Source organism: Pseudophryne corroboree, chromosome 5 (genome assembly GCF_028390025.1).
Source record: "Pseudophryne corroboree isolate aPseCor3 chromosome 5, aPseCor3.hap2, whole genome shotgun sequence".
Lineage (NCBI taxonomy): Eukaryota > Metazoa > Chordata > Amphibia > Anura > Myobatrachidae > Pseudophryne > Pseudophryne corroboree.
In genome coordinates this window covers 265,061,463-265,079,136 of record NC_086448.1, presented here as the reverse complement: position 1 = coordinate 265,079,136, position 17,674 = coordinate 265,061,463, and the positions used below count along the sequence as shown (strand labels likewise).

Below are 17,674 nucleotides of genomic sequence, written 5' to 3'. Positions count from 1 at the left end.
GACGGAAAAATGACTTTAAATGCCTATAACATTAAGCGCACAGTGTAAACATCTAAAGATTCTCAGTTTACCATATTTGTTAGCTTTTTTTCTGGAATACTGATTAACTTCCTTTCAGCTATTAAGATTCACCACATCCGGCGGAACTCCATACATGGGTTTGGAACATTGCTCCATGTCCTACATTTCCCATAATTCCCAGCGGTTTATGTGATTATGGCCCAAATAGGGCTTTTTGGGGTCTCATAACTCATATAGCATATTTCAAATGGGATTTACTATAATGGGGGTTTACTCTGTTTGAATATTTATACGTTTTGATCATGTTTTAAAGAAATGAAATTATGTAATCAATTAATGATGCGATTTCCTGCTGCTCACTAATTGGATGTCTGTACCATAAATATCCAGACTCCCCACAGTACAGGCAGTTCTTGATAAAGGTCCTGCTAAAGACCGAAACGCGTTGAACAAACAGTACTGTGAGTAGCCCTGGACGACCAGAATTGGATCCATTTTTATTTTGTTATTTTTATTCTGTCATCTGTTTTTAAGAAAAATGTTTTGAACTTTTTGCTGTATCTGGGAAATAAATCCTCCGTTGTAAATTAAACAAAGAGGAATCCTTCCCATTTTTTTTCGTGTATCCCGCATGGAATAATTTCCTGTGACCAAGGATAAAGATACCATGATAGGAGTTGAATACCTTCATATCCAGTGAGTTGTGGTACGCATTTTCCTTGGTGGTAGAAAACCTAAAAGATACCCCTATGTATTTGTTCCAACTGCAAATTGTGTAAGTTGGGGTACGCATCTGATCAACCAAAAGATTTTAAAGATACCTTTATGTGATTTGTCACCATTGTGAGTTTTGGGTACGCTCCTGAAATTTAGACTTCAATACTTTGAAGAAATATCATTGATTGAAAGATACCTTTATGGGTTTCCACTCACTTGTCCCTGTGTGAGTGGGGTACGCCCTTTTATTTCCTGAGTTGTGAAAATAACCTAACGGGTGAAAAACTGCTCTACACATTTTTCCTTTACCTTTGTTTTTTATGAACATCGGGATCACTGTATGACTCTACGAGAGGAGGGAAGAATAATCAAGGAAACCTCAGAGTTGCCTTATGAAGGATACATCGTCTTCACAAATAACAAAAGGGATGTATTCCATGTTATAATTATCCTATATGCGCCCTGCACATAGACAGATACCACCCCATACTTTGTATCATATACTGCTCTTGTAAAATTGGTGATTTTTACTTTGGCATTTGTAGTGGACGGGCTGCATTGCGCCACACGGGCGAACAGTTCAGAACCAACTTTCTTCTGTTTTATGCCTACATTTATGTCGCCACTTCCCATGAACGCGAAACTGTCCCTGACAGTCCATCACTTTGCAGATAAAGGTGTATATATACTTATATTCAATAAGGGGGATATATTCTTATATTCAATAAGTGTCGGAGGCTGCCGTCTTGTTGGAAAGACGGCAGCTTCCGACAGTTTTAGGTCGGAAGGGGTTCTGGGCTATTCAATGCTGGGCCATTTTTTCCAACAAGTCGGTAATTCCCGACTTGTAGGAAACCACGTGGATTGTCGGATAAGCCGCGGATCCATGTGTTCCACGGCCAAATCCAACAGGTTTTGGTCCCGGTTTTGATGGGGGACAGGTCAGCGGGGACGGGACCATGTGTGGGGACGGAGCGGCGTGGACGGCTGAGGAGCGGGTGAGCAGCGGCTGTCGGGAGCGGCCAAATCTGACAGTCGTCGGATGTGGCCAGCTCATTGAATAGTGACCTGTCTGATCCTTTCCGTCGGAAAGGATCTGACAGGTATTGAATACACCCCAAAGCCTCTCTGCGACCACCATCACAAGACCACTGTGGTACATGCACCCTTTATACATGTCTATCAGTTATAAAAGGTTTAAAGCTTAAATGAACAGAGAAGAGAAGTAGAATATTTATCTTTATTTCAGCGTATAAAAATATTTTTAAAGTTCTTGTTTCCCAGCCCTTTATCAAGTGGTACAGTCTCTGTCATCAGAGTAATACATGTGAAATGCAGAAGATATAATCAGCACATCCAGCATATAATATTTCCCAGTTCTTTTATTACAGCGTTTTGTGGCACAATTTGAGCAAAGTAATTTTTTACATTGTGTGATAAAAGTAAAGAACTTAAAAACAGACAACCATCCTACAAACACTCACTGGGATCAGGGAAATGTATTTGCAAATATTGATGTACTCAGATTCCATCCTCTATATATCAATACACTATAAATCTAAAACACTAATTATTAAGATGAAATGATTTTAAAGTGTCGCTTGCAAAAACTCCAGCTTTATACATAATTTATTATTTGAAAGTTTGGCTTTGTGTTAACTTCTTGTTCTCCAGGACTGAAAACTGAAATAGGTGTTTGCAGCATAACATAATGTGACAAGGAACGCAAAGAACTGCAATGACAGAAAAAACAAAACACATTACTTAATCGACTTATATATACATACATACTTTGATCAAAACAGACCAAAAATACCAACTAACTTTAGTGCTATTGAATAGTATATAGTAGTGGTTCTCAAACTTTCTTGAATCATGGCACCCTAGAGCAGGCATTCCCAACACTGGTCCTCAAGACACACAAACAGTGCAGGTTTTAGTGATATCCAGGCTTCAGTACAGATAGTTAAGATAAAATAACTGAGTCACCTGCGCTAAATCATGGATATCACTAAAACCTGGACTGTAATGCTGGATACACACTATAAGATTATCTGTCCAATCTTTCTGGTTGGAGCAAAAATCTGGTAATGTATGGGATCAAATGGAAGCCAAACATTTGCTCCCAAAAGTCAGAAAATGGGCAAAAATGGTCATTCGGAAAAATTGGTTAAATCAAATAGATAAACCAATTTGTCTGAATGTCCATTTTTGTCTGTTTCTGCAGTGTTTGGGAGCAAATAGTCAGTTGTCATTTGCTCCCACACATTACCAGATTTTTATTTCAACCAGAAACATTTGTCAGAATCTTATAGTATGTATCCAGCTTTAGTGTGCCTTGAAGACTGAGGTTGAGAATGCTTGCCCTAGAGTATTGCCATTTTTTCCATGGCACCCTAATGCTAAAAGAAAAAAAAAAAAAATGAAATTAAGTAAATTGTGTTTACCAGTCATCCTAAGGGTGCATAAACACTGGACGTTTTTTCCCAGTGTGTATGCGGAGCGATGATGTGGAAAATTGTTGGCCGGAAAAATCGCACAGTGCATACACACACTGAGTGATTTTCACTCGGCCCAGTGATTTTCACGGGGATGAACCACTTAGGAGATTGTGGAAAGTGGTTCACTTGGCCGGTAAAAAAAACATGGCGAAGGATAGCGGCACCAGCGATGATGCTGGAGCGTGCATCAGCGCACACCACCCGGTCATACACACTATGATATTTTTAGCTTAAAGTCTCTTAAAGTAGTTTAAAACACCAAGAGTGAGCTAGTTTGAGCTCAAAATCGCCTAGTGTGTATGCACCTTTAGGTTCAGTTATATGGTGGTGGACAGGGATGTGCTTCTGCTTATACCCCTTTCAGACATCCTCCAAAATCCCAGGTTTTTGCACATGAACGTGCATCAAACTGGGGTTTTGGTATGTGCACCAACCTTGCAATTGACCTGGGTTTTTACCGGGTGTTTCGTGCGAACCGGGAATTTACTCCCAGGTCGCACCTAGATGCCTCTGATTGGCGTTTACTGCCTGGAGGGGGTGGGTCTGACTGGAGGGGGTGCGCAGCCTAGCAACAGAGACATGGGCATTGTGGTGAGGTCCGGTGACTGGTGTGTGACGTGTGTGTGTATGAGTTTGGCATGTGTGTGTATATAATGTGTGTGAGTGTGACAGTGCATGTGTAAGGTGTGTGTTTGTATGTGTGTGTGTGTATATATGACATGTGACATGAGCGTAGCACTGTCTGCCCTGGCTTGTAGAATGCCAAGGCAGACTAGGCTTATGTCTGAAAGGGGTCAACCCGGGAATTTACCAGGTCTCAGGTTTAGTGTGAAAGCAAAAACCCGGGATTTTTCAGAAGTGAAAATCTCGGGACTGAGCAGGGAAATTCCAGAGTTGTATGTCTGAAAGGGGTATAAATCACATTTTATGATTGGCAGCCACCAGGACTGGTTTTGGCTCTCATGTTGATCATAAATGACTTGATTTGGTCCTGGACCACCAACCTCTGGCACCCTGCAACTGCCCAATCCTAGTTCAAGAACCACTAGTCTATATCATTGCTAGCATTAGTGTGGTATGTGTAGTTGCAAAATAATCGGTTTCGTACATTAAAAATTATTGTTCTATAATAAAACTGAGTCTAGAGCTCTTTATTAGATGTAACACAGTATTTTTTGTTGTTGTTTTACCCTAGGCTGGTAATATAGTTATATATCACTTGTAGCACAATGAAAAAAAGTTTTCTTACAACAAAACAGTCAAATATAAGAAAACCAGGGAAAATATATGGCTATGGATCTACTGATCTCTATGTTGTGCTGTATATGCTGCCCACAGAGTACTCATCACAATGGTTTCATGTGGCTGCTTGCACAACATAGCAAGGGCTGTTTTATGGTGTCCCATCTCATTGTACTCCATTGGGAAAAAAATTCTATCTACAAATAATCAGTCTTTTAATCTTTTTTTCTCTTACGTCCTAGAGGATACTGGGGTTCCATTTAGTACAATGGGGTACAGACGGGTCCACTAGGAGCCATGGGCACTTTAAGAATTTGATAGTGTGGGCTGGCTCCCCCCTCTATGCCCCTCCTACCAGATTCCGTTTAGAAAATGTGCCCGGAGGAGCCGGTCACGCTTATGGAAGCTCCTGAAGAGTTTTCTGCATTTATTTTTCTGTTTGTTATTTTCAGGCAGGACTGGATGGCATCAGCCTGCCTGCTTCTTGGGACTTAGGGAAAGGGGGAACGGCCCAACCTCTTGAAGGGTTAATGGTCCGTTCCCCGCTAACCGGACACTAGATCCTGAGGGAACTATTCGCAAATTCCACAACGACGAGCATACATTCCCACAGCACGCCGCCACCCCTAACAGAGCCAGAAGAAAGAAGAGTGGGGAGTACTAAACTGGCGTCCCAGTTAGCGGGTCACCGGCCATTATGGTAGCATGAGGGTACGGAGAAGCACGGCTTCTAACCGGGGCAGATTGTGTCTCCAGTCTCAGTACACAACTGCGTCTCAGTACACTGTACCCACACTGGCAAACAAAGCCTTAAAATGGTTCTGTCTCCATTTTAAGCACAAATTACCTCAGCCAGTATGAAAATAGTGGGACGACCGCGCGCAATTGAAGGGGAGGGGGCTTCACTATGAGCGGATCCAGCAGCTCACCAGCGCCATTTTCCCTCTGCAGTGGACACAGACTCTGGTGGTAATCCGGGGCTGCGTATAGCCTGCAGCTATTTCAAAGGCATATGCCTTTGAAAAGGCTGCAGGCTATACGCAGCGAAACGCGTTAGTTTGTCAGATTATCAGGACGCTTTACTGAATTGGAAACTGAACCAGCCCCGGATTACCACCTTTGAATTACAAGAGATCCAGAGACTTTTTGGCCTATTACCGTATTGCATGAGGGACCTATTCACCAAAAGGACATTGCTAAACCATCATTCCTCTAACGGTAAATTGCATGCATCTCTAAATGGATTAACTCTGCAAAGAGACTCTTGTTGCACTGGACTATTAATTCTACAGGGGCACTATTGGAACGGACTCCATCAATTTAGTTTTATTTCAGTCCTGACCGGATATCTATGGTAATATCTAATTTTTAACCACTGTAAATGAATTCATACCATTTTTTACTCTTTGTTGTATGTATGCATTACTATGTTTTTTATTAAATTGTCTTGATATTTTATATTATGGTTCTGTACTGATATATGAGCGCAGCCTCCACCCCTATTCCATTTCTGTAATTCTGTGGGAGTGACTTCCCCATTTTTTTGGCTGCAGCTTAGCGAGGCATCTCCTACTTCAGCACCCTCAATACTTGTGTACAGGTTTCTCTTTGTATCTACGGTTTGCACTGCAGGACTGTCACTACCAGTTCCAGGCCCTACCTTTTGGTCTCTCCACAGCACCGAGGGTGTTCACCAAGGTGATGGCACAGATGTTTCTCCTTCGCAAATGGGGAGTGAACATAATTCCGTACCAGGACAATCTTCTGAAAAAAGGCTCCGTCCAGAGGTTGTTGAACAGCATTGGCCTCACAACCTAACTACTCCTTGATCATGGCTGGATTCTGAATCTTCCGAAATTTCACTTAGAGCCAACTCGGAGGCTCCCATTTCTGGGAATGATACTGGACACAGTCGCAGAAAGTTTTTCTTCCATTGGAAAAGGCACTGGTAATCCAGTCGATGGTTCGGGATGTCCTGAAGCCAACCAGGGAAAGATGGTGGCCTCTTAAAAGGCTCTGTAGTATGGAAGGTTTCATGCCAGGCCATTCCAGCTGCATCTGTTGGACAAATGGTCCGTATCACACCTTCACATGCACTGGAGGATCCATCTGTCGCCAAAGGCCAGGATCTCCCTTCTGTGGTGGCTACAGACTTCTCACCTGATCGAGGGCCGACCGTTCGAGATTCAAATTTGGATTTTGCTAACCACGGACGCAAGCCTCAGAGGTTGGGGAGCAGTCGCCCAGGGGTGCAGTTTCAAGGAAGATGGTCGAGTCAGGAAGTAGTCCTTCCAATCAACATTCTGGAACTCAGGGCTATATACACACACACACACACACACACACACACACACACAAAACGCCCTTCTGCAGGCCTCATATCTTCAAGATTGGGCCATTCAATTCCAGCCGGACAATGTGACAGCAGTAATATACATACACCGACAGGGCGGAACGAAAAGCAGAGCAGCAATGTCAGAGATGTCAAGAATTCCGCTCTGGGCAGAAAAACACACTGCGGCGTTGTCGGTGGTCTTCACTCCGGGAGTAGACAACTGGGAAGCAGACTTCCTCAGCAGACATGACCTGCACCCAAGGGAGTGGGGCCTTCACCCGGAGGTGTTCAGGTGCTTGACAAGTCGATGGGGATATCAACAGATCGACATGATGCCCTCTTGTCTCAACAAGAAGCAAAAGCGGTATTGTTCAAGGTCGAGAGACCCAGAGGCAGTGGCAGTGGACGCTGACAACTCCATGGGTATATCAGATGATGTACGTATTTCCTCCACTTCCTCTGATCCCAATAATTCTCAAAAGAATAAAAAGGTTCAAGCAATTTTCATTACTCCGGACTGGCCACGAAGGGCCTGGTACGCAGACCTCCAGGAGAAGCTCCTCGAAGATCCGTGGCCTCTACCTCTTTGTGAGGATCTTTTGCAACAGGGCCTGTTAGTCTATCAAGACTTACCACGGCTACGTTTGACGGCATGAAAGTTGAACGGATGATTCTAGCCAGGAGAGGCATCCCTGACAAAGTCATCCCGACAATGATCCAAGCCAGGAAGGTGGTAGCATCTAAACATTAACACCGTATTTGGAAAAAATACGTCTCTTTGTGTGAGAGCAGAAATTATTCTGCGGTGGCATTTCATTTGGGACGTCTCCCGCTTTTGCTGCAGTCGGGTGTGGATGTGAGCCTACGTCTGGGCTCCGTAAAGGTCCAGATTTAGGCCTTGTCCATTTTCTTTCAGAAAAATTTGGCTTATCTTCCTGAGGTCCAGATGTTCTTGAAAGGTGTTCTGCACATCCAACCTCCCTTTGTGCCTCCTACGGCACCTTGGGATCTTAATTTGGTGCTGCAGTTACTTCAATCGGACTGCTTTGAACCGTCACAGGAGGTAGATGTTAAGTATCTTATGTGGAAGACAGTCACACTGTTGGCCTTGGCTTCAGCGAGACGTGTGTCGGAGCTAGGGGCGTTGTCTCACAAGAGCCCCTACTTAATTTTCTATGAGGACAGAGCTGAACTCAGAACTCGTCAGCAATTCCTTCCTAAGGTGGTGTCCGCGTTTCACATCAACCAGCCTATTGTGGTGTCGGCTGTTACAGACACCTCTGCTACTCCAAAGTCTTTGGATGTTGTGACGGCTTTGAAGGTGTATGTAAAGATAACAGATCATCACAGGAAATCTGACTCGCTGTTCGCTCTCTATGATCCCAATAAGATTGGGTGTCCTGCTTCAAAGCAGACAATTGCACACTGGATCAGGCTCACTATCCAGCATGATTATTCCATGGCAGGCTTGCTGGTTCCAAAATCTATTCAGGTCCACTCGACTAGATCTGTGGGTTCTTTTTGGGCGGCTGCCCGGGGTGTCTCGGCTTTGCAGCTCTGCCGAGCAGCTACTTGGTCAGGTTCGAACACGTTTGCTAAGTTTTACAGGTTTGATACTTTGGCCTCTGATGACCTTCAGTTTGGTCAATCAGTTCTGCAGGAACCTCAGCACTCTCCCACCCAGTTTGGGAGCTTTGGTACTTCCTCATGGTACTAAATGGAACCCCAGTATCCTCTTGGACGTAAGAGAAAATAGGATTTTAATTACCTACCGGTAAATTATTTTATCGTAGTCTGTAGAGGATACTGGGCGCTTGCCCGGTGCTTCGTTCTTTCTGTAATGTTACTTGGTTAAGTATTGTTGTTTGGTTCAGCTGTTGCTGTTCCTGTTTCAAGTTTGGTTAGCATGGCTTTCCTCTTGTTTGTGTGTGCTGGTTCGGAATCTCACCACTATCCTTATATATGTGAGCGGGCACCATGCTGGGGGAACAAGGGAGGTCTCTCACCTCCGTTTCCCCCGGGCAGGCGGCGGTACGCGGTGGGATGCAGCGGCGCGGTGGGCTTCCGGGACGGAGGGGCTTGCATCCGTTGGGATTCAAGCCCCTCCAGTCACGTCTCGGCCATTTGAATTTGGCGCCGGGCGTGAGCCAATCGGGGCTCGCGGCCGGTCAGCTAATAGAAATGGGCCGCGACGAGCCAATCAGGGCTCGCTGCGTCATAGCTCCGCCCCCACCCAGCGTCATATAACAGACACTGCGGAGCAGGAGAGCTCAGTCGGGAGCCGGAGCAGGGAAGAGCTCCAGAAGAGAGGCAGGAGCCAGCGGCGAAAGAAGACCCAGCGGCTGGAAGAAGAGGCGGCGGCCAAGGACCAGGAAGAGGCGGAGCCCGGGATCCAGCGGCGGAGGTCCGGTGGAGAGTGCTGCAGTGTGTGGGCAGCAAAAGAGCTAACGATGCTCCCCACTGCAGCCTCTCCCACCGTTCCGGGTAGGAGGCCCTGGGCCATCATTACAATCCTCTAGACGACCAGGTGTTCAGGCATTAGGCTTGAGCCGCAGATAGGAGTGTGGGCCGCCATTTTGTAAGTAGTAACCTTGGCATTAGGCCATGGTTACTTTTCCTTCCCTTTGTTAGGCAGTCATTAGGCCTGGGCCCAATAGTGGCTTAGGCCTGCGGGGATATCAGGAGTGTGGGCCACCATTTTGTGAGTAGTAACCTTGGCATTAGGCCAAGGTTACTTTTCTCCCCCCTTAATAGGCAGGCATTAGGCCTGGGTGCAATACAGGCTTTGGGCTGTGGGGACATTAGGAATACACGACACAGGTTGACTTGGTTATCTTGGCACTAGGCCAAGGTGACGGCACCACTAGGCAGGCAATAGGCCTGAGGGGCAACTACCGGCATTAGGCCGCAGGTGGGCTAGGGAATAGAATTTGGATTGTGGTCTTCGCTCTAGGCCAGGACCACCATTGATAAAGTAGAGGGCTCTAAGTCCACAGGGTTATTATAGGGTTTCACCCCCCCCACAAGTGGGAGAAGTTCACAGCACAGACCCCCTCTCTGGCTGAGTACCCGCAGCGGGTGGGCTGTACGGTAGCTCGCTTGGGGCCAGTTGCAGGTCGGGTGTGGAGGGCCGACTGGCCCTCATATTTTGTACACAGCTTTAGTGACAGGAAAGCTGTGGAGAGGCTGTCCCGCCTCACACGGCCTACCCCGTGACTCTGGAGTGGGCGGCAGCCCCCGCAGGGAGTTAGATTACGTAGACCTTTGTCCACCGGCGCGAATCGGCTGAATCTTTCATCAAACCACACTAGAGAGGTAACTCACATTTTGTTTTATCGTCACTTTGTTGCCTTTTATGTGCTTGTACTGCTTGCTGGAGTTAGGTGTAGTAGCTAACCAAGTTGCATTGTTTTGAGTTTGTAGAAAATAGGCCCAGTTCATTTGTTTGCCTATCTATTAGTTTGTAGGGAGGCTGCTGTCACTCTATTTCCAGGAGCAGAAACCAGCGACAGGCAAGCTGACAAGAGTGCCAGTGTGAGTATACCCTGTGTGTGTGTCCTGGTCCGTGTTGAGCGCTGGTTAGCGAGACCCCGCTAGGCCTAGTGGGCTCGTTTTTACCTAGGTGCGCAAGTGCCAAGTAGGTGACGTTTGGGTGGCTGAGGCCTTAGGGCCAGTGATGATATTCACCTAAGCGGTAAAAGTTGTGGCCACCCCGGTGTGTCCTCTTTCCCGTCACGGAAAGAGTTGACACACAGTGATTAGTGTTTTTTCCCCCTAGCTGTCGGGCCCTCTAAGCGGAGTCCTCGTCTTAAGGTTTACAGGAAGGATTTCTCCAGACAACGAGAACACGCGGTCGGGAATCAAGGAAAGCAACTTGTGGTAAGGAGCCGGTACACATGCACGGCAGCAGGCACTACACTGCACCGCCACCCTTACATATCCTTCTCTCAAAGTATGTCCATCTCCTCGGGCACAGTTTCCTAGACTGAGTCTGGTAGGAGGGGCATAGAGGGGGAAGCCAGCCCACACTATCGAAATTCCTAAAGTGCCCATGGCTCCTAGTGGACCAGTCTATACCCCATGGTACTAAATGGAACCCCAGAATCCTCTACGGACTACAAGAAAAGGATTTACCGGTAGGTAATTAAAATCCTATTTTTAAGCCACTTTTAAACAGCTTTTTTTAACCTATAAAACAAGTTAACTGTATGGATCTTTGTATTATGGGTTGCAATTTTGTCAGCTTTGCTAAATTCTAAATTTATTAAATGTGTATGCAGCTGACTTGATGCCATAGTAAAGGAGGTTTAAAGAAGATTATCTGTATGTGGTGTAATGTGTGCAACCATAGGGGTATATGCAATTGCCGGCGAATCGCAGCAATTTTTTGCCCGTTTTTTAATTCGACACAATTCAACCATCGAATTCCGGCAGGTGGGTGCCCAGAATTCAACATATTCAATAAAAAACGGATTCGACAGTTCCGCTGTCGAAAAACGGACGATTTGACAGATTTTGATTAGATTTTTAAAAATGTTAAAAAAACGGGGGAAAAAAGGTAAAAAAACCCGGAAAAAAAATTGCGTGGGGTCCCCCCTCCTAAGCATAACCAGCCTCGGGCTCTTCGAGCCGGTCCTGGTTCTAAAAATCCGGGGGAAAAACTGACAGGGGATCCCCCGTATTTTTAAAACCAGCACCGGGCTCTGCGCCTGGTGCTGGTGCAAAAAATACGGGGGACAAAAAGAGTAGGGGTCCCCCGTATTTTTTACACCAGCATCGGGCTCCACTAGCTGGGTAGATAATGCCACAGTCGGGGTCACTTTTATACAGTGCCCTGCGGCCGTGGCATTAAATACGCAACTAGTCACCCCTGGCCGGGGTACCCTGGAGGAGTCCCCCCCCCTCCAGCCACCCAAGGGCCAGGGGTGAAGCCCAAAGCTGTCCCCCCCCATCCAAGGGCTGCGGATGGGGGGGCTGATAGCCTTTTGAAAAATGAAAGAATATTGTTTTTTCCAGTAGTACTACAAGTCCCAGCAAGCCTCCCCCGCAAGCTGGTACTTGGAGAACCACAAGTACCAGCATGCGGGAGAAAAACGGGCCCGCTGGAACCTGTAGTTCTACTGGGAAAAAAATACCCAAACAAAAACAGGACACAGACACCGTTAAAGTAAAAGTTAATTTATACATGCCGACACATACATACTTACCTATGTTGACACACCGACTCTGGGCTCGTCTCCAATGTCGCCGACGATCCGGGGTACCTGTGAATAAAATTATGCTCACCTGATCCAGTGTCCTGGTCTTTTATTATAATCCACGTACTTGGCAAAAAAAAAAAAAAAAACGAACACCCGGACCAGGCGGACTGAAAGGGGTCCCATGTTGGAGACGAGCCCAGAGTCGGCGTGTCAACATAGGTAAATATGTATGAATGTATGAAATAAACTTTTACTTTCACGGTGTCTGTGTCGTGCTTTTATTTTGGTATTTTTTTTTTCCAGTAGAACTACAGGTACCAGCGAGCCCGTTTTTCTCCCGCATGCTGGTACTTGTGGTTCTCCAAGTACCAGCTTGCGGGGGAGGCTTGCTGGGACTTGTAGTACTACTGGAAAAAACAATATTCTTTCATTTTTCAAAAGGCTATCAGCCCCCCATCCGCAGCCCTTGGATGGGGGGGGGGGGGGGGGGGGGGGACAGCCTCGAGCTTCACCCCTGGCCCTTGGGTGGCTGGAGGGGGGGACCCCTTGATTGAAGGGGTCCCCACTCCTCCAGGGTACCCCGGCCATGGGTGACTAGTTGCGTATTTAATGCCACGGCCGCAGGGCGCTGTATAAAAGTGACCCCCGGCTGTGGCATTATCTACCCAGCTAGTGGAGCCCGATGCTGGTGTAAAAAATACGGGGGACCCCTACTCTTTTTGTCCCCCGTATTTTTTGCACCAGCACCAGGCGCAGAGCCCGGTGCTGGATTTAAAAATACGGGGGATTCCCTGTCAGTTTCCCCCCCGGATTTTTAGAACCAGGACCGGCTCGAAGAGCCCGAGGCTGGTTATGCTTAGGAGGGGGGACCCCACGCATTTTTTTTCCAGATTTTTACCATTCCATTAAAATAATAATTAAAAAAAAAATATTTTTAAAAATATATAAATAATACTTGTGCCTCCAAAATAGACAAACCAAGTACCTAATCCCTTCTAATATAAATAGATATGCTATTACCAATAAAAAAAAACACACAAAAAAACATGTTTTTAAATTTTTTTATTAGATTCCGCCAGCAAAGTGTGGCGGATTGAAAATGACAAATTTACTGTTTAAAAGCACTGTTGTCGAATTTGCAATCTTCAATTGAATATACTTTTGTCGATTTGCCGCATTTGTACCATTGCAGAAATGTCGAATTTGACAAATGTCGAATTTCAAAAAGTCGAATTTGGAAAGTCCGTTTTTTTGACGAAAAGTACTGAATTGCATTGTCGAATTTTTTTTTTTGGCGAAAATGTCCCGTTTTTTGACATTTTCAGGAATTCGACCGCAATTGCATATACCCCCATAGTATCTAGACACCTGCAGCCCCGCCTTAAGTCTAAAGGTAGAAACCGTCACTGGTTACAATTGTTACATACTGTAGTTACACTAGGGGCATATTCTCTGCTAGGTTAACCCCACCGCTAATTGCCATGGCTGCACTGATTTAATTAGCGGGGGATTACCCTGCGTGAATCTCCAATGGTGAACCGCACTGCTTCGTGATTTGCAAGGAAAAGTCAGTGAGAAAATAGCAAAATTGGGAGTACACGCAAAGGGAAAAAAAGCCATTGATTCTGCAGTTCACGCCGAATCAGTAGGTTTGTACGTGGTAATCCACGATTTTAGGCACGGGAAAAGGCTATTTAATTAAATGGTCTTTCCCCGCACCGTGGGGATTTGACCCAGCAATTAGCCTATACCCGTAAAACTTGAGATCTATAAAATAGTAATAAATAATTTCAGTCACACACTCTGCAGCACTCCTAAAAATTGTAAAGTCTGGGCTCTATTTACAAACTAAAATGACATTTTACAAAATAGACTAACCCGTTTTATTCCACCACCTCTCTATTTGCACAGACAGCTTCTCAGTATGCCCTGGCAACCAGTTCTTGTATGTACCCGAGAAGAGTCATCTAAAGCTGGATAGAAAGGCTCTGGGGGCTATTGAAATGTGTGTTCTATAGTGATAATTAAAGGGCGCCCATTGTTGCTATTCAATTGTTCTGGGCATCAGTGCTTGTTAAGCCTATTATCATTTTCATTTTCTCAGATTAACAGAACATTTTTGACAATACTCACTGCAGATGCAGTCCAGCTGTTGTAGTTGTGATGTGGGTGAATGTCTTTGGTAATTGAAGCTGCATCCACTATAGCAGCAATGAGGTAGAAAACTGTGGCACTTCCATTAAAACATAAACCCTTGGAAATAAAACAATAAATACAAGTCAAATAACTGTAATAAAATAACTCTGTAGGAGCAAATACAAGATGGACTCATAAATGATCAAGACTGAGAAAGCATACACCATTTACAATCTATTTTACAGGGGGAAAAATGTATTATGCAGTCACATTTTTCAAAAGGAACCTATAACCTATTATGTTTTATTTTTCTAAAAGTTCTTCCCCCTTCTCTACTCACCCCTTGGGGCATTGGCACCTGACATTTTTAACAAATATAGCACCCAATATGTTTCTAATCTCTGCACCTTGGCTAAGGTTATTTACTATACAGTAGCTAGATGATGGCTGGCCTCCTTGGGACCGGACTTTAAGGCTTGGGTATCTCTTGTTTATGTCACATGAAAAAATGTTTATTCTTGACCCGTAATGCCGAATGCGAATTTGATCGTATCTGGACTCTGGGTCGTATTATCCACAAGGCTGACTAGGTTGAAGCCTAGGCCCATCAATTTTTTTTTTGGTGTAGGCACAGTTACCTGAGCCACAAGGCTCCAATGGTTTAAAAGGCTTAGTGCACTCTGTACCATAGCAAGGCATAGTCAGCTTAGGTTTTTAGACAATGCGGGGGTTAGCGGATAAATAGCGCACTAGCGCCATTTTAAAAGACAGAACGAAAAGGTAGAATGATTGCGCTGTGACAAAAGGTCAGCAGACTTAATTTCACCTGGGTATCGTAGTCTATGTTAATACTGAAAGTGTAAATGATGGCAAAAGGTCTGCTTCCCGAATGTCAGCTGCAGTGGGGTGAAAGATTGAAGTGCCGGAGAGGGACGGAAATACCTGAAAGCCTGGGGCAGGGTCATGGGTTAATACAGCCCTGTCTGGACTAGGTGGATACAGTCACAGTGCGTTAAACAATTAGATAGTGAATGATTCTTCTATATACCCTAATTCAGGGCTGGCCAAACCAGTCCTCGAGATCTACCAACAGTTCACATTTTCCAGACCACCTAGCTGGTGCACAGGTGTAGTCATTACTAATTAATATGTGCTGCATTCGACTTCCGGTTCTGGCGCCCATGTGAGGGGACGCTGATCACTGCAGCTCTCCTGCACCCTCGGTAACCAGAACCCACAGAGCCTCTCCCCCGCAGCGTTTCTCTTCGGTCTGCACAGGATACCTGGGGGAACGTGTTAGGCACTGGATGGATACGTTTTTGTTTTCCCCCATGCCCCCTAAAGTCCAGAGTTCGTGGTCAGAAAAACGGCCTGGGGAATCCAAGATGGCCACCGCACCCAGCTCACAAACAAGCCCGCATGCTGCTGGCAGCGATAAACAGGCCTCCAAGTCACAAGTCTGCACCGCAGGTGAGCCAGACCATTCCCCTGACTCTCCAGTGACTTATTCTGACGTAGTGTGAGCTGTTAGAGACGCCATGGAGCCTATTATGGAGGCTCATGCTTCCAAAATGCAGCAAGCAGTGAAGGATCTAAAATCACAGCTTAAGCAATTGTCTAAGACTGTCATTACTAATGAGCACAGGTTAGGGGAGACTTTTCAGGAGGTCACGGACCTCAAGCACAAATATGATGTTTTACAGAAATCCCACATCCAGCTAATTAGCAAGACTGAAGATCTTGAAAATAGATCTAGAAGATCGAATCTCAGAGTGCTGGGGCTTCCGGAATCACTGAGGGGCCCTTACCTGGTTACTTTTCTGCAAACATCCCTGCTGGAATTGTTACACATACAAGATGAATGCTCAGGTTTAGTCCTTGAGAGAGCTCACAGGCTTGGCCCCCCACGCTCCTCACCTAACAGCAGACTACGTGTAGTCATTTTCAAATGCTTAAACTTTGTCCACAAGGAGGCGATCTGGACGGCGTCCAGAAAACATAGAAATCTACAATGCAGCCGTTTGGCCATTTCCAGGACTACTCCGCAGAGGTATCCTGATCTCTGTGCGAATTCTCTCCCCTTTGCTCTCGCCTGCTTAAGGTGAAGAAGAAATTTGCCCTGCTGTTCCCTGCCAGGCTTCGTCTCTTTGAGGGCTCCTCATTTAAGGATTTTACTAAATTTGGCTGATACAGAGGCTTATATTCATGAAGCTACTGAGGCCAATGACGACTCTTCTCAGGCGAATGATGTCCCAGATATGTATATATAATTATTCCTCTGGTACTTTACCATGTTTCCAGCGCTGTCTCCATGGATGTTATTATGAGGGTTGCTGCAGCTGCTTCTTATTTACTTGCCCAGGATCTCACCCCTGTACAGCTGTTTCTTCTCACTGAACACTCTCCAATATAACATGTTCATTCCTTGTTGTTGCAATGTCTCCCCTTCACCCATTATTTGCACTTTGCGGAGATATTATTCTTAATGCATTTTTATATACTGCTCTGTTTGCTCTGTTATTATACTGCTCCAAAAAATAAAGGGAACACTTAAACAACACAATGAAACTCCAAGTCAATCACACTTCTGTGAAATCAAGCTGTCCACTTAGGAAGCAACACTGATTGACAATCAATTTCACATGCTGTTGTGCAAATGGAATAGACAACAGGTGGAAATTATAAGCAATTAGCAAGACACCCCCAATAAAGGAGTTGTTCTGCAGGTGGTGACCACAGACCACTTCTCAGCTCCTATGCTTTCTGGCTGATGTTTTGGTTACTTTTGAAAGCTGGCGGTGCTTTCACTCTAGTGGTAGCATGAGACGGAGTCTACAACCCACACAAGTGGCTCAGGTAGTGCAGCTCATCCAGGATGGCACATCAATGCGAGCTGTGGCAAGAAGGTTTGCTGTGTCTGTCAGTGTAGTGTCCAGAGCATGGAGGCGCTACCAGGAGACAGGCCAGTACATCAGGAGACGTGGAGGAGGCCGTAGGAGGGCAACAACCCAGCAGCAGGACCGCTACCTCCGCCTTTGAACAAGGAGGAACAGGAGGAGCACTGCCAGAGCCCTGCAAAATGACCTCCAGCAAGCCACAAATGTGCATGTGTCTACTCAAACGATCAGAAACAGACTCCATGAGGGCCCGACGTCCACAGGTGGGGGTTGTGCTTACAGCCCAACACCGTGCAGGACGTTTGGCATTTACCAGAGAACACCAGATTGGCAAATTCGCCACTGGCGCCCTGTGCTCTTCACAGATGAAAGTAGGTTCTCACTGAGCACATGTGATAGAGTCTGGAGACGCCAAGGAGAACGTTCTGCTGCATGCAACATCCTCCAGCATGACCAGTTTGGCAGTGGGTCAGTATTGGTGTGGGGTGGCATATCTTTGGGGGGCTGCACAGCCCTCCATGTGCTCGCCAGAAGTAGCCTGACTGCCATTAGGTACAGAGATGAGATCCTCAGACCCCTTGTGAGACCACGTGCTGGTGCGGTTGGCCCTGGGTTCCTCCTAAT

The 17,674-nt window shown here is 45.8% G+C and overlaps 1 protein-coding gene across 1 annotated transcript in view; it reads right to left on the bottom strand.

Annotated features, from left to right (window-relative positions):
- Positions 1-1,964: 1,964 nt before the first annotated feature.
- CMTM8 (CKLF like MARVEL transmembrane domain containing 8) overlaps positions 1,965-17,674 on the bottom strand; it is a 140,212-nt gene continuing 124,502 nt past the window's right edge. Inside the window, exons 4-5 of the mRNA XM_063922294.1 lie at positions 14,151-14,270; positions 1,965-2,471 (exon numbers count right to left, since the gene is read on the bottom strand). Coding sequence (XP_063778364.1) covers positions 2,394-2,471; positions 14,151-14,270 — 198 coding nt within the window. The 3' untranslated portion in view covers positions 1,965-2,393. The remainder of the gene's footprint in view (positions 2,472-14,150; positions 14,271-17,674) is intronic.